Genomic DNA, 24,719 nt, shown 5'->3' on the forward strand with positions numbered 1-24,719 from the left:
GCTTCTGTTAGGTTCATACCATTTCTGTCCTTTATCGAGTCCATCTTTGCATGAAATGTTCCCTTGGTATCTCTAATTTTCTTGAAGAGATCTCTAGTCTTTCCCATTCTCTTGTTTTCCTCTATTTCTTTGCACTGGTCGCTGAGGAAGCCTTTCTTATCTCTCCTTTCTATTCTTTGAAACTCTGCATTCAGATGCTTATATCTTTCCTTTTCTCCTTTGCTTTTCGCTTCTCTTCTTTTCACAGCTATTTGTAAGACCTCCCCAGACAGCCATTTTGCTTTTTTGCATTTCTTTTCCACGAGGATGGTCTTGATCCCTGTTTCCCATACAATGTCACGAACCTCCGTCCATAGTTCATCAGGCACTCTATCAGATCTAGTCCCTTAAATCTATTTCTTACTTCCACTGTATAATCATAAGGGATCCGATTTAGGTCATACCTGAATGGTCTAGTGGTTTTCCCTACCTTCTTCAATTTAAGTCTGAATTTGGCAATAAGGAGTTCATGATCTGAGCCACAGTCAGCTCCTGGTCTTGTTTTTGCTGACTGTATAGAGCTTCTCCATCTTTGGCTCCAAAGAATATAATCAATCTGATTTTGGTGTTGACTGGTGATGTCCATGTATAGAGTCTTCTCTTGTGTTGTTGGAAAAGGGTGTTTGTTATGACCAGTGTGTTCTCTTGGCAAAACTCTATTAGCCTTTGCCCTGCTTCATTCCACATTCCTAGGCCAAATATGCCTATTATCCCAGGTGTTTCTTGACTTCCTACTTTTGCATTCCAGTCCCCTATAATGAAAAGGACATCTTTTTTGGGTGTTAGTTCTAAAAGGTCTTGTAGGTCTTCAAAGAACTGTTCCAACTTCAGCTTCTTCAGCATTACTGGCTGGGGCACAGGCTTGGATTACCATGATATTGAATGGTTTGCCTTGGAAACAAACAGAGATCATTCTGTTGCTTTTGAGATTGCTTCGAAGTACTGCATTTCAGACTCTTTTGTTGACCATGAGGGCTACTCCATTTCTTCTAAGGGATTCCTGCCCACAGTAGTAGATATAATGGTCATCTGAGTTAAATTCACCCATTCCAGTCCATTTTAGCTCGCTGTTCCTAGAATGTCAGCGTTCACTCTTTCCATTTCCTGTTTGACCACTTCCAATTTGCCTTGATTCATGGACCTAACATTCCAGATTGCTATGCAACATTGCTCTTTACAGCATCGGACCTTGCTTCTATCACCAGTCGCATCCACAACTGGGTACGGTTTTTGCTTTGGCTTCATCCTTTCATTCTTTCTGGGAGTTATTTGTCCACTGATCTCCAGTAGCATATTGGGCACCTACTGACCTAAGTTCCACAAAACTTGAAGTGCTATGAATACAGCACTTGTCTCATTCTCTTCTCATGATCCTCACTTTCACCAGTTTCATTCTTTCCATAATGACCTTTCACTCCAATAAAGCTCATGTAATTACAACAGCTCAATATAAGTATTTTCTTACCATTTGCCAGATTTTGTCTATAAACTTCCTCCTCTCCCATCTTCTATCCAATTTTGATAAGGCTAGGTCACAATTAATTTCATCTGAAAGTCTATTAAACATTTAGGTACTCAATTCCTTTACATGCAATTAATTAAAAATGGTGTTTTGTGAAACATATCCCTCTCTACTCTCATTTGTCTGATTTAACAAGGAGATGTTATTCAGAATGAAAAGTGAGCAACAGGAAACTGAATGATACAGAAAATAAGAGTATGAAAAAGGACACCTGTTTAATACAATGAGACAAGAAAGGGAAATAAAAGGTATATTGATTGGAAAGAAAGAAACAAAACTATCTTTGTTGGCAGATGACAGGACTGTCTATGTAGAAAATCCAAAACAAAAAACCCCCCGAACACTGGAACTAGGAAGCAATTATAGCAAGTTTGCAAGATACAAGGTTAATATACAAAAGTCAATTACTTTTCTATAAAGCATCAATGAACAAGTAAAAGTTGAAATTTAAAACATATTATCATTTACATAACACCTAAAAATTGAAATACTTATATATAAATCTAACAAAATATGTAGAAGATCTATGAGAAAAAGTATAAAATTCTAATAAAAGAAAGCAAAGAACTAAATAAATGGAGAGATATTCCATGTTCATGGATAAGACCCTCAACATTATCAAGATGTTGATTCTTCCTGACTTGCACTACGGATTCAACGTAATCCCAATCAAAATTCTAGCAAGTTATTTTGTGGATGGTGAAAACTGATTCTAAAGTTTTCACAGAGAGACAAAATACCCGGAATAGCCAACTCAATATTGAAAAAGAAGAATAAAGTCGAATGACTGATACTACCCAATTTCAAGCATTATTATAAAGCTATAGTAATGAAGACAGAACGGCACCAGTGAAAGCGCAGAGAAATAGACCAGTGGAACAGATCAGAGAGTCTAGAAACAGACCCACATAAACACAGTTAACTGATCTTTAACAAAGCAAGAAAGGCAATACAATGGAGGTCTTTTCAACAAATGGAGGTGGAATGGATATCCACAAATAAAAAAATGCAACTGCACACAGTCCTTACTTATATCCTTCAGAAAAATTAACTCAAAACGGATCACAGACCTAAATGTAAAATGCAAAACTACAAAACACTTAGAAGATAACACAAGAGTAAATTCTAGATGACCTTGGGTATGGCAATGATTATTTTTAGATATGACACCAAGGCACAATCTGTACAAGAAAGAATGGTAAGCTGGACATCCCTATTAAAAACAAAACAAACACACATACATTCACTCACGCACAAAAAACCCACAAAAACTTCTACTTTGGGAAAAACTTGTCAAGAGAATGAGAAGACAAGCCCCACACTGGGGGAAAATATCTTTGAAAACCACAACTGATAAAGAACTATTATTCAATTAAACAAAGAACTTTTAAAATTAAACAATAAGAAAATTAACAACCTGATTAAGAAATGGATTAAAGACCTTAACAGACACCTCACCAGAAAAGATACAGATAGTAAGTAAGCAGATGAAATGATGTCACGGGTCATCAGGAAATTGCATATTAAGACAACAATGAAATACTACCTCACACCTATTAGAATGGTTAAAACCCAGAACCCTGAGAACACCCAACGTGAGGGACAATATGGGGCAAAAGGAACTTTCATTCATGGCTAGTGGGAATCCAAAATTGTACAGCAACTCTGGAAGACACTTTGATAGCTTCTTATAAAACTAACCTGTATGGTTTTATAAGTGACTTCCCTGGTGGCTCAGACGGTAGAGCGTCTGCCTACAATGCAGGAGACCTGGGTTCAATCCCTGGGTCGGGAAGATCTTCTGGAGAAGGAAATGGCAACCCACTCCGGTATTCTTGCCTGGAAAATCCCACGGATGGAAGAGCCTGGTAGGCTACAGTCCATGGGGTCGCAAAGAGTCAGACATGACTGAGCGACTTTACTTTTCTTTCTTATAAAACTAAACATACTCTTATCATACAATCCTGCATTCGCCTTCCTCAGTATTTACCCAAATGAACTGAAAATTTATGTCCACACAAAAACTTGCACGTGGATGTTTACAGCAACTTTATTTTGAAGTGCCAATACTTGGAAGCAACCAAGGTGTCCTTCAGTAGGTGAATGGGTAACTATTAAACTATGCTACATCAAGACTGCAGAATATTATTCAGTGCTAAAAGAAATGGGCTGTCGAGCTCCTAAAAGACATAGAGAAAATGTCTTATCAGGTAAAAGAAGCCAACCTGACAATGCTATACACTGCAAGAGTCCAATTATATGATATTCTGGAAAAGGTAAAACTATAAAGACAGTAAAAATATCAATGGTTGCTAGGGGTTTTGGGGAGGGAAGATGAATAGGCAAAGCACTCAGGACCTTTAGGGCAGTGAAATTACTCTATATAACACTATATTGGTAGATAGGTATCATTATACACCTGTCCCAACCCACAGAATATACAACACTGAGAATGAACCCTAAGGTGAATTATGGACTTTGGGGGATAATGTGTCAATATAAGTTCACCTATTGAAACAAACACACCACTACGGTGGGGGACATGGACGATGGGGGAAGGTATGCTCATGCTGGTGAAGGGTGTAAATGGGAAACCTCTGTACGTTCCTTAATTTTGCTGTGAACCTAAAACTGTACTTAAATCTTTTAAAAAGTAAATCAAGCAGGAAAAATAGGAGATCTAGCTACTTTATAAGTTCATACCTCTCCCAGACTAAATAATTACATCCTACGATGTTTAAAAGAACCTGTGAATGAGACCCCTGAATCATTGCCAGTGCCACAAGACTAAAGACTATTTTAAAAAATAAGACAGTAATATCTACTAACATCTTGGAAAGGATAATGTTAATTTTAGATAACACTATAAAACAAATTATTAACGAGTTGATTTGTGAATATTGAGAAGATGATGCAGTGATTTCTAACACTAGGATGGATGAACTAACAAGAAGATGTGTCACAGATGAATCTTGGGGTTTCTTTTTATGTATTTGAAAGACTTGCAGATCAGAAAAATACATGATATTTAAAGACATGATTTTGAGAACAAAACCAGAAGTATAATAAGCTAGTTCAGTTAGCTAAACTAGTTATGTGGTTGGATAACCACACTACAGTATACTACTTAATGGAATGAGGTCTACCTGGAGGGAGGTTTCTGCTGGTATGATGTAAGGCCAAGATGAAGATACTGGGGGCAGGCCCTTCAGCTGTGCAGATGATACAAAGCTGCAGAGGACAACAAATACATCAGCCAGTAAAACATGTATCCAAAAAGACCTGACATCTAACAAGAAGAAATTTAAGAGGGATAAATGTTAAGATTCTATAGTGGATTCCAGAACAACTATACAAGTATAGAATAAGAGAGAAAAGACTCACCAGTTGCATGCGAATCTTAGGGAGGTTTAATGTGCATTGATAGAACTATAATACATAGAACTAGAGAGGAGACATTCCACTTGGCTCTCCAAATGTCAGACCATATCTGGAATACAGATTTGGGGTACCATCCTTTAAAAGGAATCTAGGCAAAGTAAAACAGCTGATAAAGAGAAGAACTTCAAGACATGTATTATGAGTATGGAGTCCTTTAAAAAAAAAAAAAGGAAATCTGAGAGCTGTGTGAAAAACCAAAGGGTGAAAGTTACTCAATAACAATAATACAGAATTGTTTTGAGGATTAAATGTGTTTATACATATGAAGGGCTTAGAATAGCGTCTATCATTTAGTAAGCTTGTGATAAATATTATTTTATTCATTATTAAGCTATTACTAGTGATTTTTTTTTTACATTGTCCGCTTAAGAGGTACTCTGCTTTTTACGTTGTACCATCTCTTACTACTGGGTAAATCTACTTGGTACCACTGACATCTCGGACTACATAAAGTATTAAAGAATTGTTGATTCTCAAAATAAGTTAATAAGTTATTGGTTAGAGCCATTTTTAGTGTAAGAAGAAATCATACAGTAACAGATCAAAAATTAAACTAATTTTTGTGTACCCAATTGAAGACTGGCAAATTACCATTAACATGATATGAAAGTTTAACACAATACTGATTTGTAAATAAACACATATATGTACACATGCAACACACAAAAACACACATTTGGGTAAATATGACACATATCCAAATATGCAGGACGGTACGATTTTAAGAAACTGGGCTCTGGAAATCAGGCCCCTTGGGTTACAATACTGTCTGTGCTATTTCATAGCGATGTGACCTTAGTAAAGTGATCTTAAAGTCTCAGTTTCCTCATCTGTAAAGCACACACAAAATGGTACCCATTAAGTACTTGACGACTGTTATGTACTACTTATTATCTTCCTGAGGAATATTCAGTTTTTGCCAGCTAAAACCACGTGACTCCCTTCCATGCTCACCAAAAAACGAACGAAGCTGACTTACTGTCAAATGAACAAATACAAAAAGGTCAAGGCCAAAGCCTGACTAATCTGACCAGAAAAGATACAGTAAGCCACTTCTGTATTTAGACAGTTTATTACTCACAGACAGTAAAAGACTAAGCTCCCTGGATCCCTGCCCTACAAACCAAAAAGGAAAATGCATACAAAGGAGGCTGGATGGCAGCAGCAGTTCTGCATCCCACAGCTCTGCTACGTGAAAGTCCCATACCTCAGCACACTCGCGTGTGTTAGTTGCTTAGTTGTGTCTGACTCTGCAACCCCACGAACTGTACCCGCCAGGTTTCTCCGTCCATGGAATTCTCCAGGCAAGAATACTGGAGTGGGTTGCCATTTCCTTCTCCAGAGGATCTTCCCAGCCCAGGAACTGAACTCAGGTCTCCTGCGCTGCAGGAAGATTCTCTACCGTCTGAGCTAGCAGGGAAGCCCCATCACTCTGGAAAGGTAAAGAGAAACAGCATCATGGCAGACTTCCAGGGGAGACAGAGAGGCACGCAGGAGATGGCCTTGTAGCAGTTCCTTAAGGACCTTCCTCTCTTGTTCCAAGACTCAGGTAAGCTTCCGTCCCACAGTCCAAGCTTTTGTCTATGTGTATACATGCAAGGTCAGAATACCATGACGAAGCAGTTTCCCTATACTTACACCCTTCATTGTATTTCTCCTTTTTTCTCTCCAAAATAATAAAAATGATCAAAGTTTTAAAAACCACTCAAGGAAGGATACTGGTAAAGATGACATACATTTTTAAAAGAACACCCATACATATTTCTATCATTGGACTGGATACAAATGACACGATGTCCACTCCCTTTAAGAACTACTGAGAATGAAGTTTAAGAGATTATATTCTTATAACCAAAATGATTTGAACTACGAACTTTAAAAACAGTAAATATAGGGAACTTAAAATGAATTACGTTGAAGATTTGTCGTAACACATCAATTTTATTACTTTAAATTTGACTTCTCTCGCTCAAGAAATTTGACTTTAGAGAAATTCACAGAATTTTAAAAAGAGCAAGCTTTAAAACAATGGTTCTCAAAATATGATCCTTACACTAGCAGCATCAGTATCACCTAGGATCTGCTAAAATGCAAATTCTTGAACCCAAGCACACACCTAACCTAAGGATTCAGAAACTACAGAGAGGAAGGAGCAGCAATCTGTGTTTCAAGAATGTATTAGCATTCTTATGCACGTTAATGTTTTAAAATCAGTTAAAATATTTCCAGCACAAGTGTAACTATTTAAAAATTATTGCAAATTATAACTGTACCTCCTTCAAAACTATGAATTACAACTGTGACTATACTTGGTTCTTATTTACCCATAAATGGCTAAAAATAGCTCACGGAAGCAAGAATTCCGAATCTTCAAAACCTGACCTTTGCCAGCTTTACACAGTTTCATTTATCTTATCAATAACCTTGTGCACAATGAAAGGTAAGTACCATGGAAAACAGGAAAGAACAGTGAGTCAAAGTGTGCATTTCAGGGCCAGAGAGATGAATGGGTTCAAGTCAATATTTGACTACTTAGCTGCAGACTTTAGGCAAATTACTTATTCTAAACTTGAACATTCTCATTTGTAAAATCTGTTGTGGATTAAATAGAATGTTTGGTTTGGAGAAACAAATCAGTGGAGAATAGAAAATACAGAAATAGATAATTTAACATGAAAATTTAGCTTATGATAAAGGCAGCATTTCAAAATCAGTGAGGAAAAGTGTGACTTTCAAGTAAACATGTTGAGATAACAGAATAGCCACAAGAAAAAAAGATAAAATTAGATCCCTTCCACATATCTGGGACTTCCCTTGTGGCTCAAAGAGTAAAGCATCTGCCTACAATGTGGGAGACCTGGGTTCGATCCCTGGGTTGGGAAGATCCCCTAGAGAAGGAAATGGCAACCCACTCCAGTACTCTTGCCTGGAAAATCCCATGGATGGAGGAGCATGGTAGGCTAGTCCATGGGGTCGCAAAGAATCAGACATGACTAAGCCACTTTACTTCCACATATCTACGCCAAGATAAATTCCTAACGGATCAGAGGTATAAATGGAAAAAATGAAAATATACAAGTATTTGAATAAAATGTGTGAATCTCTCTATAACTTGAGATTGAAGAATAGTTTCCTAACTATGGTACAAGTGAAAAGACAGGTTAGATTAATTACATTAAAAAACTTTGAATAGTTAAAAAATTCATAAGCAAATAAAAACATGTGAATAAGGTTGAGAAAAATATTTATAATATATATAAAGATGCAACATCAAAAAATAAAACATTCCTAAAATACTCTAGCACTATAAAATCTAAAGAAATGAACAGGAGGTTAAAAAATGTATGGTTCTTAAGTATATGAAAAATTCTTCAACTTCATTTGTAATCAAATGCATTAAAACTATATGGAGGCCTCTTTTTGTGCCCAGCACAGCGATGGCTAGAGGTCCCAAGAAGCACCTGGAGCCTGTAGCAGCTCCAAAAAACTGGATGCTGGATAAACTGACTGGTGTGTTTGCCCCTTATCCATCTACTGGTCCCCACAAGCTGAGGGAATGTCTCCCCCTAATCATTTCCCTAAGGAACAGACTTAAGTATGCCTTAACAGGAGATGAAGATTTGCAGCAGCGTTTCATTTAGGTCAATGGCAAATTCGCACCAATAACCTACACTGTTGATTTTATGGATGTCATCAGCATTATTAGACTGGAGAGAATTTTCATTTGATCTATGACACGAAGGGTCGCTTTGCTCTTCATCATATTACACCTGAGGAGGCCAAGTGTAAGTTGTGCAAAGTGAGAAAGACCTTTGTGGGGACAAAAGGAATCCTTCATCTGGTGACCCATATGCTTGCACCATCCTTGCCTGATCCCCTCATCAAAGTGAAGGACACCATTCAAATTGCCTTGGAGATGGACAAGATTACTGGTTTCATCAAATTTGACACTAGTAACCTGTGCATGGTGACTGGAGGTGCTAACCTGAAAAGAATTGGTGTGATTACCAACCAGAAGAGCCATCCAGGTTCTTTAGATATAGTTCATGTGAAAAATGCCAATGGCAACAACTTTGCCACTTGGCTCTCAAACATTTTCATTATTGGCAAAGGCAACAAACCATGGATCTCTCCTCCCCGTGGAAAGGGTATTTGCTTTACCATTGCTGTGGAGAGAGACAAAAGACTGGCAGCCAAACAGAGGATGGATAAAATGATGTCCATGTGACGTGACTGGAAAAGTCTTTGTACTTAATTAAAGGCTTTCCTTGTGGCTCAGCTAGTAAAGAATCGGCCTCCAATGCAGGAGACCTGGGTTTGATCCCTGGGTTTGGAAGATCCCCTGGAGAAGGGAAAGGCTATCCACGCCAGTATTCTGGCCTGGAGAATTCCACGGACTGTATAGTCCATGGGGTCACAAAATTAAAGAAAATATCACCAAAAAAAACACCAAAGACAACTATGCTGCTGCTGCTGCTACTGCTGCTAAGTCGCTTCAGTCGTGTCCGACTCTGTGCGACCCCATAGACGGCAGTCCACCAGGCTCCCCCGTTCCTGGGATTCTCCAGGCAAGAACACTGGAGTGGGTTGCCATTTCCTTCTCCAGTGCATGAAAGTGAAAAGTGAAAGTGAAGTCGCTCAGTCGTGTCCGATCCTTAGCGACCCCATGGACTGCAGCCTTCCAGGCTCCTCCATCCATGGGATTTTCCAGGCAAGAGTACTGGAGTAGGGTGCCATTGCCTTCTCCAAAAACAACTATATGGAGTTATTAATAACAATGCTTTCCTGACAATATACTTTGGTGAGGCTATGAGAAACAAACACATTCATCCATCCCCGAGGGAACGCTGAATGATAGAGACCTCTGGAAATAGATCTGGAAAACTTAGCAAAATTACATTTGCATTTACTCATTAATCTAACAATTCTACTTCTAAGAAATTATCAAAAAATACACTGGCAAAAATATAAAAAGACAAATGCATAAGGCTAATAATTACAGGTCTATTTGTAAAAGCAAAACAATAATACCTTATGCTTTTTACTTTAGTATTTGAGAGACTAAAAGGCAACAAACCAAGAATTTTAAGCTCTAATGCCCACCAACGAAAGGGTGGGTGAAAGAAACCCCTGGCACATCCACACAATGGAATACTATGCAGCTGTGAATGGGAATGAGGAATCTCTGTATATACTACTCTGCAGGGTCTTCCTGATCCAAGCATGGAAGAGACGTATGTGTACAGTATGCCACTATTTATTTAAGAAAGGGGGGGGTTTACAAATATATATACCCACTTATTTTTTTTTTAAGGAAATATAACATGGTATATTTTTAAAAGGTTACCTAACAGAGGAAGGAGAGAACAGAGTGGAGGGGATAGAGATAAAGCTACACATCTTTGAACATATCTCAGTTTTACAGATTTGACTGTGGAATTAAGGTAGTATTTTACGTAATTATAAAGCAAAATTAAACCTTAAAAACAACAATTTGAAAATAAAAGGAAACAAAGGAACTCAATGTTCAGTTAGCAGCCTAACCATATTATACCAAATAACTTTAGTAATTTGATGGGCCATCCCTAGAGAGGTATGCCTTAAAAAATCTTATACCACTTCACATAGTTGGTGAAGATGTTATCTGTGTTCTGAAATGGTTACTGTGCACTGCCATGGTGCATAATTATCTGACATTTCTAACCCTATCACCCCTGGTCATCATTCGTGATCTGGGATTTTTAATCTTTAGTAAAGGAGAAAAGAGATAAAGTCATAAGCCTGAGATATTAGACATAAACCCTGCAGTCTGATTTTTTGTTTAATATTTTATTTATTTGGCTGCTCTGAGTCTTGGTTGTGGCATACCCGATCTTTATTGCATCATGTGGGATCTAGTTCCCTTACCAGGGATTGAACCCAAGCTGCCTGCATTGGGAGCATGGAGTCTTAGCCACTGGACCACCAGGGAAGTCCCTGTAGTCTGATTTTGAAGTAAAAATAACAGAATAAATACATATATATAAACAATATTATACACACTAACTATATAAATTATGCATATAACAAAACACGTACAAGATACAAATATATAAAATGTATAATTAAGAAAAAGATAAAATTATATTTTTGAGCTCTGTCAACTGAAAAGGGCTAGGAATTATGACCAACCCAGTAGCACAGAGCACTCCTAGCACCAGATGGGGTCCCTAAATATTGTTTCCCTCTAAGGAAATAGAATTCCTTGGACAAACAGCTGATTCTAGACCTAAGACAGAAAACGTCAAGATAAATTTGGAATCATTACATAGTAGACAGCAATAAAGCTATCAGTGATGACTAAGGTCATAAAAAACTTTGGAGCCAAACTGAACAGGCCTTCACTAGTCACAGATGGGACAACCTGATCATCCACTGTCGTAACTGCAATTGATTAAAACATAGCAGACATGCTTAAATCCATGAGTTCATAATGGTAATACAATTATGCTAATTTTAAACAACTGATCACTACTAGAAGATACTAATGAATCAACTCATTATTTGAAACCAAGCAAATAAAGGGAAAGAATCAAGCATTTATCATACCTTTCCTACATCTCAAATCCTAAAAGATGATGCCGTGAAAGTGCTGCACTCAATATGCCAGTAAATGTGGGAAACTTAGCAGTGGCCACAGGACTGGAAAAGGTCAGTTTTCATTCCAATCCCAAAGAAAGGCAATGCCAAAGAATGTTCAAACTACCGCACAATTGCACTCACCTCACATGCTTGCAAAGTAATGCTCAAAATTCTCCAAGCCAGGCTTCAACAGTACATAAACCGAGAACTTCCAGGTGCTCAAGTTGGATTTAGAAAAGGCAGAAGAACCAGAGATCAAATTGCCAACATCTGGTGGATCAAAGAAAAAGCAAGGGAATTCCAAAAGAACATCTACCTCTGCTTCATTGACTACTTTAAAGCCTCTGACTGTGTGGATCACAACAAACTGGAAAATTCTTAAAGAGACAGGAATACCAGACCACCTTACCTGCCTCCTAAGAAATGTGTATGCAGGTCAAGAAGCAACACTTAGAACCAGACATGGAACAATGGACTAGTTCCAAATTGGGAAAGGATTACGACAAGGCTGTAGACCGTCACCCTACTTATTTAACTTCTATGCAGAGTACATCATGTGAAATGCCGGGGTGGATGAAGCACAAGCTGCGATCAAGATTGCCGGGAGAAATATTAATAACCTCAGATATGCAGATGACACCACCCTTATGGAAGAAAGCAAAGAGGAACTGAAGAGCCTCTTGATGAAAGTAAAAGAGTGAAAAAGCTGGCTTAAGACCCAACATTCAAAAAACTAAGATCATAGCATCCAGTCCCAGAACTTAATGGCAAACAGAAGGGGACAGAATGGAAACAGTGACAGACTTTATTTTTTGGGGCTCCAAAATCACTGCAGATGGTGACTGCAGCCATGAAATTAAAAGACACTTGCTCCTTGGAAGAAAAGTTATGACCAACCTAGACAGCGTATTAAAAAGCAGAGACATTACTTTACTATCAAAGGTCCATATAGTCAAAGCTATGGTTTTTCCAGTAGTCAAGTATGGATGCAAGAATTGGATCATAAAGAAAGCTGAGTGCTGAAGAACTGATGTTTTGGAACTGTGGCGTTGGAGAAGACTCTTGGAGTCTCTTGGATTGCAAGGAGATCATACCAGTCCATCCTAAAGGAAACCAGTCCTGAATATTCATTGGAAGGACTGATGCTGAAGCTGAAACGCCAATCCTCTGGCCACCTGATGCAAGGAGCTGACTCATTTGAAAAGACCCTGATGCTGGCAAAGACTGAAGGCAGGAGAAGAGGACAGCGGATGAGATGGCATCCCCGACTTGATGCACATGAGTTTGAACAAGCTCCAGGAGTTGGTGATGGATAGGGAAGCCTGGCATGCTGCAGTCCAGGGGGGCTGTTAAGAGTCAGAAATGACTGAGCAACTGAACTTCCTATATTAACTGTACAAGTCGGTTACCAAGCAGATGAGGGTAAGTTTTTCTTTATACAAGCACCCCAGTTTTTAGCGAAGGAATGATAGAATATCATCATTTCTCAATCTTAACGAAGTAACGGAGGCAGGCATTGGTTATGAAGGGCTGCTAACATCACAAAAACAGAGACCACCAGACAACAGGGCCTTCTGACAGAAGATCATAATACCACCTATAACCCACCACACACACACCAAAATCAAACGAAGTCAATAGACTTGATCCAAGTATTACTTTATAAGAAATAGAGAGAAAAGAAAAGCATTTTAAACCATAACAGAAAGATGCAATCAGCAAATGTTAGATAAAATTAGACTCAGACTTTCCATAGTCTACAGCAACTTCACAATTTTAGATTCTGAAACCAAGCTAATAAAGGTCAAGTTGTGAGTTATTATACTTAATTGACACCTAAGCTACAAAACAGTGGTGCTGAAATCAGTTGGGAGGCAATTATCTGCTATAATAAGAGCAAATAAATGGTGACGAGAAACAAGAATTGTTTAAATTTCTTTTCCACATTTCAGTTCTCACAGAATTCAAGTAATTATGGCATATAATTTTTTTAATTTATTTATTTTTTAATTGAAGGATAATTGCTTTACAGAATTTTGTTGCTTTCTGTCAAACCTCAAGAGGCATATAATTTTAACACTGAACCTATGGAACAAGGTGGCATATTTTCCTTTTATCTGAGATTGACTTTCATTATATCCGGAGAAACAAAAGTAAAATTAGAAGCCTGTTATACAAATCACTCACTGTACATAGATTCCAAAATAATACAGAAGAAAGCAAGTCCCCAAAGCCATTACCACATCCAGTAAAAGCTCGAAGTTATAGAATTAACCCATCTACTGAAAAACTGGTTAGAAAAAACGTGATATTCTGTTAATTTATAAAGATTAGTGCTTAAAATGCAACAGGTTTTTTTATTGTTTAAAAGTACAGTTTTTGACTTGAAATGAACAGTGGATTTGGGACTTAAATCTAAGTAAATGAAATATAACACTGATACACAGTAAGAAAACCTGTTTAATTCTATATGGATAAAAATAAGCGCATAATTTCTTAACCTTATTAAAGTTCTGACTCAAGCAAGAAACCAAAAAGCCTCAGAACAGAAACTCAAAGAGGAAAATTAAAATACATACAATCAAATAAAACACAGTAATAGATATGAATGATTAATGATGGAAAAACCTAATTTTATCCTAGTTTCAACATTCTCCTCCCTTAAAACTTCTCCAAAGCTCTAAGCAAATAGCTAAAATGACTAATTTCAGTAATTACTTTCCAATGGAAACACCCACAAAATGTGCCGTAGTACAAATGTAGATGATGTAACCTCAGAAAACTGTTGTGAGGATTAAATGAGTTAATATTAAGTACTAAGCAGAGTGTATGGCACATAGCAAACACTCAATAGATAATAGTATAATTATAATTACTTGTTAATGTCAAGAGCACTTTTCATTTGCATAGCATTTCTTCACATTAACTTCTTAAACTATACAAAATTCTTAACAGTTTACAGAATGCACTTATTTCCAATATCCCTACATGTCTGTAAATTTGAGTAAGAATGAGGAAAAAACTATAGTGGTTAATCCAACCAATATATATTTTATTCTGACTGTGGAAGTAAGGAATGTTTTTAAGGCAACTGTGTTTATCTTAACTTCAGTTCAAAAAATTAAGGTATGTATCACACATTCTTATAACCCATTAATTTAACTAAACTTTCTTGAAATTATCTTCAAATTACTATTTTAACTTTTTAAAATCTGAATTTGCTATTTGCAATGTATTCTTAATTACTCCTTTTCAACTTTCAGAGGTGTACTATTAATATACCCAATACTGTATTCCACTACTCTGAAATTTAAGAAAGTAGTAGTAGAAATTTATAATATCTCTATACATAGATAAATACAAAACACAAGTCAATACACAATGTCTAGAATTCCCTTGATCCCTAGAATTAAGAATATTCTTTTAAAAATTTGTTTCATGATAGAAATAAACAGAATACACATTAAATAGATGAGATTTATTTTCCACAAAATAACCCTCAAAGATGGGCTTCCGTGGTGCCTCAGCTGGTAAAGAAACCGCTTGCAATGGGGAAGACCTGGGACGGATACTTGGGTAGGCAAGATCCCCTGGAGAAAGGAAAGTATACCCACACTCCAGTATTCTAGCCTGGAGAATTCCATGGACTGCATAGTCAGTCCATGGGGTCTCAAAGAGTTGGACCCCACTCGGGGACTTTCACTTTCAAACCTAAAAGATAATTAGTAAGATATGGGATGCTGATAAGGTCCCATTTCCTAAATATCCATCATAGAGAATAATGCATCTTCCAAGTCTTCATCAAGGAAATTAAAGGTAATAGATATAAAATTGCAATATCTACTGCAATCTATAACATAGTGCTCTACAGGGCCCTAAGAAAAGGGGTTAAAATGAAAACTCATCTTGCTTTGTTTCAAGGAAAAAGGATATAAGTAGTTGATTTAAGCATTCAAATCCCTTGAAAAGTATTTTTTATAGAGAGAATAGGTAATTCTTAAACTTCTACCATAATTTTAATGATGCTGTATAATTCAGGACTTTCTAAGTTCATTTTCTTTGTTCCATCATTACCACACAACTTCCCAAGTTCTTGGATACAGGAAAGAATGCACTGGATTTTCAACCTGAAAATTCTGATCACTGAAAAGGGTTATCTTCTATTTCAACATAAACTGGCATTCTAATGTTACATTCTGATGTATATATCATTCTTTTAGTTTAGTCTGAATTGAGTTCCTGAAACCTCAGCATACATGAGTAGAAGTATGAATTTGAACTTCTTTCTCTGGAAATATGAGAAACTGACATTCTTTCTCATTGACAACTGTCAAAATCATGTCTCGGTTTTCACTTTTCTGCCCTTATCCTACCCACAAAATTAAAAAAAAAAAAAAGTTTTTCGTCTACTGAAATATAGTCAAACCAAATTAAGGGAGATTCATTTAAACACTAAAATGATTGATTAAAATTAACTAACATCCTAGAATTTAAACCAAAGCAAAAGGATGCATGTTTACGCAGGCTTCGTTTTCATTTATTCTACTTCCAAAAGAAAAGGGAAAAAGAAACCTATAATAATCAAATTGTACTTTAAGACAATATCCAGAAATGATTTTTGAGCTTGTCTTACTTATCCAGCAAATATTTTTATAAAATTGGTTTGTCATAGTAAGACTTAAAAAAGGATTCAGGAGACATTCTGTGCGGTACAGAACTGGGTAGGAACATTTGTATTTTAAGTGCATAAACTGGAGACTTGAAATGATAACAGAATTTTCTCACTGGGTCATTCAAAAACAATTGTATTATTCCTTCCCCAAAATATTCTCTTCCGCACTTGAAAGAACTCTGCCTCACACTAAGCACTCCAGCTCTTCAATTGTTTCCGCCTACGTTTAATTACAAGGAAGAAAGACTGCTCACCAAATTCACAGTTAGCCTAAAACAAAGAAATGTCTATCATCGGCTCTAAAACTATAGGGCGGAATTCTCTGAGGACAGTGAGGCAAAGAACTTCAACCGCAACTGAAATTGTCTTTGCAATCTCGGTTTCCAGGAGACTGAAAGGCTGCAGAGCTGCGCGAAGATCCTGCAGGCAGGCTGGGGTGGCAGAGGGAGCTAGCGGGGAAAAGGGGTGAGTCCCACAGAGGAACTGCATTAGACTTTGAGAACCTATAAGGGACAGAAGGTTAGCTACAAGGAAAAACAGATTTATCTGCAGATCAAGTACGTTTTCAAAGAGAACTTAAAGTGATGAGGATAAGGGAAAACGACAGAAAACCACCAACCCTTCACAACCCGAGGGTAAGAGAAGTAGGAAAAGGGGACTGAGGCGGGGGCGGGGGGTAGGTAGGAGAGGACGGGGAGAGTAAGGTCCCAAAACACCGGGATTTGAAAAAAAGTACGCGAGCTCTGAGCTTGGCCTTAGTCCGGATCTCTCGTACCGGTATGCGGACCGCAGGAGGAAAGGATCGCCCTTACTCAGGGCTGTAGACAACAACGCGTTTACTGCGATAACGAGCCCTGCACAAGAAGATGTCGCCTCTGTCCCTGCTTGCTCCCGTTCATTTCTTTACATCTTACTCTAACACCAGCGGCACTCCAGCAGAACTCTGTCAAAGCCTGCGCTGCAAAAGGACAGCAAAGGAAAATACCTGAGTCCCAGGAATCACGCCCGCAGCGACAGGAGGAGGAGGAGCCGTGGACAACTCGAGACCGGGCAAGATCCTTACTTGTCTCTAGTCAAACCCTAATTCTTACGGGTGGGGCGGGGAACTTCCGCCCTGAGCAAGGAGAGCGTCACTTCCGCTTAATGCTTTATCTGTTCCTCGCCTTCTCCATTCCAGATACGTTCCTTACGTTCGCAACGTTCTCACTTCCTTTTCCCGAGCCCTTCCGCCTAGCCCGAATTTCTGACGTGGACTACATGACCCTGCATGCATCACGGCAGGTTGATTTCCGGGTCAAGAGGTCCGCGCTGGGTACATCACCATGGAAGCGATCGGTTTGGTCACGTGGTGCCCCTGGTTACGCCCGGTGGCAGCTGTGGGGTCTGGGGCTCAGTCGGGGGCCATTTTGCCGAAGGCAGCCTCCGGGAGTCAGGGGCTCAAGTTGTTCCCTTTTTCTCCTCTGCAGGTTGAGGCTTGGAGAGGAACAGGAAGGCTGGGCTCCATCGAGCCCTTCGGAGACGATGGTTTGCTCTAGTGTCCGCCACTTGACTACCCTCCATGGCGGCTGCGCCCTCAGCCCTGCTCCCGCTGCCGCCCCTTCCATCCCTCTGTGCCTATCGCCTCCAGAGCCGCAGTCGTCCTTCCGCCCCAGAGACTGATGATAGTCGAGGTGGGGGCGCCATGAGAGGCGAGAAAAACTATTGCTGCCGTGGAGCTGCCGGAGATCACGGTTCCTGCCCCCCGACACCTTCGCCTCTGGCCTCGACCCTCTTGATGCCCGCGGAGGTAATCTCAAGTCGTTGGTCTGGGCCTGGAGGTGGTTTGTCGGGGGGAGATGAAGAGGAGACTCGGCTCCTTCAACAACTGCGGACCGCGCCCGATCCTTCCGAGGCCTTCCAGGCTTTACAGGCTGCTTTGCCGCGGCGGGGCGGTCGACTTGGCTTCCCCCGACGAAAGGAAGCGCTTTATCGGGCTCTGGGCCGAGTGCTTGTGGAAGGAGGTAGTGATGAGAAACGACTCTGCTTGCAGTTCCTCTCGGACGTTCTCCGGGGTCAGGGGGAGTTAGGCCAGCTGGAAGAGGCCTTTAGCTTAGCTCTTCTGCCTCAGCTAGTCGTCTCGCTACGAGAAGAGAATCCAGCCCTGCGGAAGGATGCGCTGCAGATCCTACACATCTGTTTGAAGCGTAGCTCTGGACAGGTGCTGAGGACGCTTATACAACAAGGACTGGAAAGTACCGATGCCCGGCTTAGAGCTTCCACAGCACTACTGTTCCCTATCTTGCTTACCCCTGAGGATTTGTTGCTCGACCTAGATCTTACCGAAGTGATAATATCCTTAGCCCGAAAGCTTGGCGGTCAGGAGATAGAAGAAGAATCTGAGACAGCTTTCTCTGCACTTCAACAAATAGGGGAGCGTCTTGGCCAAGAGCGATTTCAGTCCTATATCTCTCGCCTGCCTTCTGCCTTGAGGAGACACTACAATCGCCGCCTGGAGTCCCAGTTTGGAAGTCAGGTTCCTTATTATTTGGAACTTGAAGCATCTGGATTTCCTGAAGATCCCCTTCCCTGTGCAGGGAGTCTTTCCAACAGCAATCTTAAATTTGGGATTATTCCTCAGGAGCTGCATTCAAGGTTGTTAGATCAGGAAGACTATAAGAACCGGACTCAGGCTGTTGAGGAACTGAAACAGGTGATGGGTCGCTTTAACCCAAGTTCCACCTCTCATCCTAGCCTTGTGAGTTTCATTAGTTTGCTGTATAATTTGTTAGACGATTCTAACTTCAAAGTGGTCCACGGCACACTTCAAGTCCTGCATTTACTGGTTATTCGCCTTGGAGAGCAGGTACAACAGTTCTTGGGACCTGTTATAGCAGCTTCTGTCAAAGTGCTGGCAGACAACAAGTTGGTGATCAAACAAGAGTACATGAAAATCTTCCTCAAGCTAATGAAGGAAGTAGGTCCTCAACAGGTGCTTTGCTTGCTCCTGGAACATCTCAAACATAAGCATTCCAGAGTGAGAGAGGAGGTGGTGAACATTTGCATCTGCTCCCTCCTGACTTATCCCAGTGAGGATTTTGACTTATCCAAACTGTCTTTTGATCTTGCCCCAGCTCTTGTAGATAGCAAACGCAGGGTACGCCAGGCAGCTCTTGAAGCCTTTGCTGTGTTGGCATCGTCAATGGGCTCAGGTAAAACCAGCATCCTTTTCAAAGCTGTGGATACTGTGGAGCTGCAGGATAATGGAGATGGAGTGATGAATGCTGTGCAGGCCAGATTGGCTAGGAAAACCCTTCCAAAGGTAACAGAACAGGGATTTGTGGAATATGCGGTACTCATTCCATCATCTGCCCAGGGTAGATCGAGCCATTTGGCACATGGAGCAGATGCAGACTGGCTTTTGGCTGGTAACAGAACTCAGAGTGCACACTGTCACTGTGGTGACCACACAAGGGATAGCATGCAAACTTATGGATCTTATAGTCCAACTATCTGTACTCGAAGGGTACTAAGTGCAGGAAAAGGAAAAAATAAATTACCATGGGAAAATGAGCAGCCTGGAGTCACAGGCGAAAACCAGACTTCCAGTTCCAAGGACATAGAACAGGTATGCATCTTCTCTAATTTCCGTGAGTTGAAACTATGAAATAATTTAAAATAGAAGTATGCCTGTAATGACTGAGGAGTGAGGCTCTTTGAGGGTTGTTATGCTTTGTTTTTAAATCAGTTTGCTGATGTATCAATTATAATGGGACAGAACACACAGGAACCTTCAGTAGGTTTTCTGCTTGATGGATTTTATTAAATTTGAGGCACAATTTGGTATAGAAAATACCTGGATTTCGGTTTTGACCTGTCACTTTGGCATATCTGTTACTCATTCGAACAACAAACACTGAATACCTAGTAGGTACCAGGAAAAAAAAACAAAACACATTCTAGGAATGAAGATCAAATGGGTTTTGCAGAGTTTAGTTAAGGAAAAGTCAGACCTGTAAATGGGCAGCTACAAATTGGTTAAGTGCTAGAATAGAAATTTTGAGTCCTGTGGAAATGCTGAAAGTAGAAAAAATAATTACACTGGCAGGGGAAAAACCTTCCAAGAAGACCAGACATCTGAACTAAGGGTTTTTTTTCCACCCCAAAGTCTTTATTTTGAAAATTCCAAATCTATAGTTTACTTAAAAGAATAGTACAGTGACTACTGGGGCTTCCCAGGTGGCTCAGTGGTAAAGACTCTGCCTGCCATTGCGGGAGACGTGGGTTCTATCCCTGGGTCGGGAGGATGCCCTGGAGGAGGAAACGGTAACCCACTCCAGTGTTCTTGCATGGAAAATCCATGGGCAGAGGAGCCTAAAGGTCTCCATGGGGTTGCAAAGAGTTGGAGACGACTGAGCACACATGTGTGCATACACATAGTGAATATTCATATACTTCATCTGGATTCACCAGTTGTCATGTTGCCATATGTGCTTCGTATTTGCTGAACCATGTGAAAATAAGTGCAAGTATCTTGACATTTCATCCTAAACATTTCTGTATATGACTCCTAAGAATGACATTCCCATTTATAACCATCATACCATTATCACACCCCGGAATACCAGTAGTAATAGCCTCTATTTATATTTCTCCAATTGTCCCCAAAATGTGTTTTATACTATTTTGTCTTCCAGGATCCAGTCAGTCAAGATTCACATGGTTAATATGTCTTTTACATAGAATTACAAGCCCATCTGTGTGTTTGTTCATGACATTGACTTATTTTTGAAGAATCTTAATCTATCTTACTGTTTCTTTATGTTACATTCAAGATAAACAGTTTTAGCAAAAATACAACCTTGTGAACGTCATATTACATCACTTGGTTAAGGTGTGATAACCACTCCGTTGCAAAGGTTTATTTTCCTCTTTATAATTAGCATATGATCTGTAAGATACTCTGTGACACTAGGAATACCTCAACAACCTTCCATCCCTGTTCTTAACATCCACTAATGATCCATACCTAATGATCCACTAATGATCATTTATTACATTGGGGACTACAAAAAAGGGTAACTTTTTTGAAAAGTCTAACATTCCTTCTGTATTTGTTACCTGGCATTCTGTTTTATTCTACGTGTAATAATTAAATGCATAAGTATTCCTTTTGACACTAAAGTTGTCTCAAATTTGATTTGACTGGTGGCTGGCTCCTGTGTCCTGTAACATGACTATTTAAGTCTTTGAACACTTCCTTAACTTAAACATGGTATGATGCTCAGGGTTACTTTGTATTTTTCTTGCTCCAGACCTGGAGCCAATGTTTTTTCCAAGAGCCCAGGAAATGCTTTTTAAATTAGAAAGTGGAATTTTAAAACCAAAGTCAGGGTATAGACATGCTCAGTGGTGTTGCTTATCATTGTGGATTGACTCTTTCAGTGGATAGAACCTAGGAATACCTTTTTTTTTTTTTTTAACAAATTCATATTGATACCTCCAATCAAATCCAGCACTACAAGACTTTCTCATATTCCTTTAGTCCATGTTTATATCTCCTTTCTCTCACAATTTAACCCTGGTTCCTAATATCAGTTCAGTTCAGTCCCTCAGTCGTGTCCAACTCTTTGCGACCCCATGCACTGCAGCATGGCAGCCTCCCTGTCCCATCAAGTCTATGATGCCATCCAGCCATCTCCTCCTCTGTCGTCCCCTTCTCCTTCCACCTTCAATCTTTCCCAGCATCAGGGTCTTTTCCAATGAGTCAGTTCGTCACATCAGGTGGCCAAAGTATTGGAGTTACAGCTTCTGGTCTCATCAGTTACATTTACTGATATTCATACACAAAACATAATTACTACACCAGTATCACAACAGCTGACTACCTACTAAAGCTCAATATTTCTTTGCACTTGTTTGTTTCTATGCTTAGAATTATCCTACACTCATATGGTCAGACTTTTCTTAATTTGTTTGTAGGTGGTTCAAATGACATGATAAAAGATGAATAGTAATTTGCTTAGTGTGGATGTGTCCTGATGAATTTCAGACTGAAGAAATAATGTTCAGAGATACTAAATTATAAAAGGATTTACCAAATTAATAAGAAATGGTGTATTTCTGCACAGCTGAACTACTTTTTGGTGGAAAGTAGCAGAAGATGAAACTAGAAATGTAGGCAAGGGCCAGGTACAGAGATCATTTTTGTAAATGAGTTCGTGCCTTTTGCAGTATGGATGGAAGTGAACAGTGTTCCCGCTTGTTCTTTTTTAATTCTAAAGTTATTTTTAAAGTAATTTTCCTGTTTACATAATTTAATCATATGGTTTTTCTCATGTATTTTAAAACCACCTGGGAGTGAATGATTTTCTGTAAGCATTGATTTTTAACACTGCTTGTTATTTGTCAAGTCTAAAATGTTAGTGTAGGAAGTTCTGTGGCAGTCCAGTGGTTAGAACTCGGCACTTCCACTGCCCTGGCCCAGGTTCAGTCCCTGGTCAGGGAACTAAGATCCCACAAGCCATGCAGCCCAGCCTAAAAAAAAAGAAATGTTAGTGTATTAAGATTCTGGTGCTGGCCAAAGTGCCAAGAATCTGAAAATAGTACATTTCTGAAATTCTAGTGTAGACATATATTGCTTTTGAAAGAAGTGATAGTCAAATTAAAAATTATCCCAGAAATTAAGCTCTACAGTTGTCCCTCAGTATCTTAGGGAGGTTGGTGTCTGGACCCTGGAGCATACCAAATCTGTAGATGTTAAAGTCCCTTATATAAAATGGCATGTTTATTGGTGCCTAGAACCTCCTCCTGTATACCTTAAGTCATTTTAAGATTACTTATAATATTTCATACAATGTAAATGCTATGTAAATAGCTGCATAAGTACAGTGTAAATGCTATGTATTGCCAAAGAATGGAAAATTGAAGTTTTGCGTTTGGGAACTTTGTAGAATTTTTTTTTATATATTTTCAATCCACAGTTGAATCTGTGGTTGCAGAACCCATCGATTTGGAAGATTGACCGTACTTTCTTGCTCAGAAATGGTCTGTAGAAGAATTATTGATACATTGGAAATTATCATAATGACAGGGATTAAATACCTAAATATTTTTATGTGTGCAGTTTTTAAAAGTACATGTATATTTTTAAAATAATAGGGCAGTACTATATTTTAGAGCAGGTTTAGGTTCACAACAAGACTGAAAGTACAGAGTTTCCTTAAAGCCCCTTTGCACACCCACACATGAAACCTCCTTCACTAACACCGTCTCTCCTAAAGCGGTGCATTTGTTACAACTGATGAACGTGCATTGACATTAGGATTTGCTTTTGGTATTGTACATTCTATGGGTTTGGACAAATATATCCATGACCCATATCCATCACTGTAGTATCGCACAAAATAATTTCACTGCCCTAAAATTCTCTGTGCTCCTATTCATCCCTCCCTTCCTAACTCCTCGCAAACACTGGTCTTTTACTGTCTGCATAGTTTTGCCTTTTCCAGAATGATGTGACCCTTCTTCTAATTTGTACTGACTCTTGCCCAGGCTTAATTTTAACATTTGCAGTCTATTGTTAAAATGTTATTTCTGTCTTGTCCACATAGAGCAAGTTAATGACATAAGATGCGTCTATAAAAACTCAGAAATGTTTCAGTTACATAGTCCTGTAGCTCATTTTGAAGATAGATTAGTTTGCTTAGAGGGATTATTTTGTATAACAGTGGTAGGAAAAAAGAAAGGTTAAAACAGCAGGCCCTTGCAGACTGGAGACCCTTGAATGCCAGAGTAAAGAGTTTAGTCTATTATTTTGACAGTGGTTTGAGACTACAGGGGTTGTTTGGTTTTGGTTTTTTCCTTCTCTTTTTTTAAGCAGTATTTTAGGAAAGCTAATCACAACAGCAGCAATGTCTAAGTTGTGTGGGCTTTTCTTTTTTTTTTTGAGAAGGTGGAGACTCGAGACTGGGAAGATCAGTTAGTACATTTATTGGACTACTTTACGTGTGCATTGTTGAGTTTCATTAGAATTAGCAGGGTATCAGGTAAGAGGCATTTCAAAGGATTTAGTGGCCAAAGTGTTGGAGGAAAGGAAGATACAGAGAAAGAGGGATAACTCAGATTTGATTGAAGTGACAAAAATGCATAATAAATCCATGAATAAGAAAGACCCAACAAGGGAAAATGAGTTTTAGATAGTGGAAGAACACTTGGTTGAATTTGTTGAAGACCACTATTCAAGAGACAAAGAAAGAACTAGGGTGTAGACTTGGAAGTCACATATTGAGAAGTAATTTGTTGAAACTGTGAGATTTGAGGAGCTCTCAGAACAAGAGCGTAGTGCTTAAGTCTCAGTCTCAGCATGCAGCCCCATTTAGGGAATAGCAGTAGGAGACAGAACCAAACAAGGAAAAGAGAAAGAGTGCCTAAGACTTGCAAGAGAAC

The 24,719-nt window shown here is 39.1% G+C and overlaps 2 protein-coding genes and 1 pseudogene across 9 annotated transcripts in view; 2 read left to right on the plus strand and 1 right to left on the minus strand.

Annotated features, from left to right (window-relative positions):
• Positions 1 to 17,363, minus strand: part of KLHL28 (kelch like family member 28) — a 33,395-nt gene extending 16,032 nt beyond the window's left edge. Inside the window, exon 1 of one of the 2 annotated variants that reach the window (XM_061395028.1) lies at positions 17,281 to 17,363. The gene's annotated coding sequence lies outside the window, so the exon portion shown is untranslated. Of the gene's footprint in view, positions 1 to 6,209; positions 7,959 to 17,280 lie in introns of those variants that run through there. The other variant, XM_061395029.1, reaches the window with a different exon arrangement.
• On the plus strand, positions 8,161 to 9,230 carry LOC133234024 (small ribosomal subunit protein eS4, X isoform-like; annotated as a pseudogene).
• Positions 17,364 to 17,614: 251 nt separating the features above from the next.
• The window catches only part of TOGARAM1 (TOG array regulator of axonemal microtubules 1), a 78,439-nt gene continuing 71,334 nt past the window's right edge, over positions 17,615 to 24,719 (plus strand). For 3 of the 7 annotated variants that reach the window (XM_061395008.1, XM_061395009.1, XM_061395011.1), the window contains exon 1: positions 17,645 to 19,899. In XM_061395008.1, the coding sequence (XP_061250992.1) occupies positions 17,854 to 19,899 (2,046 nt within the window). In that variant the 5' untranslated portion in view covers positions 17,645 to 17,853. Of the gene's footprint in view, positions 19,900 to 24,719 lie in introns of all 7 variants that reach the window. The other 4 variants (XM_061395014.1, XM_061395010.1, XM_061395013.1 and 1 more) reach the window with 3 other exon arrangements.

The sequence above is a fragment of the Bos javanicus genome, chromosome 21, assembly GCF_032452875.1.
Source record: "Bos javanicus breed banteng chromosome 21, ARS-OSU_banteng_1.0, whole genome shotgun sequence".
Taxonomy (NCBI): domain Eukaryota; kingdom Metazoa; phylum Chordata; class Mammalia; order Artiodactyla; family Bovidae; genus Bos; species Bos javanicus.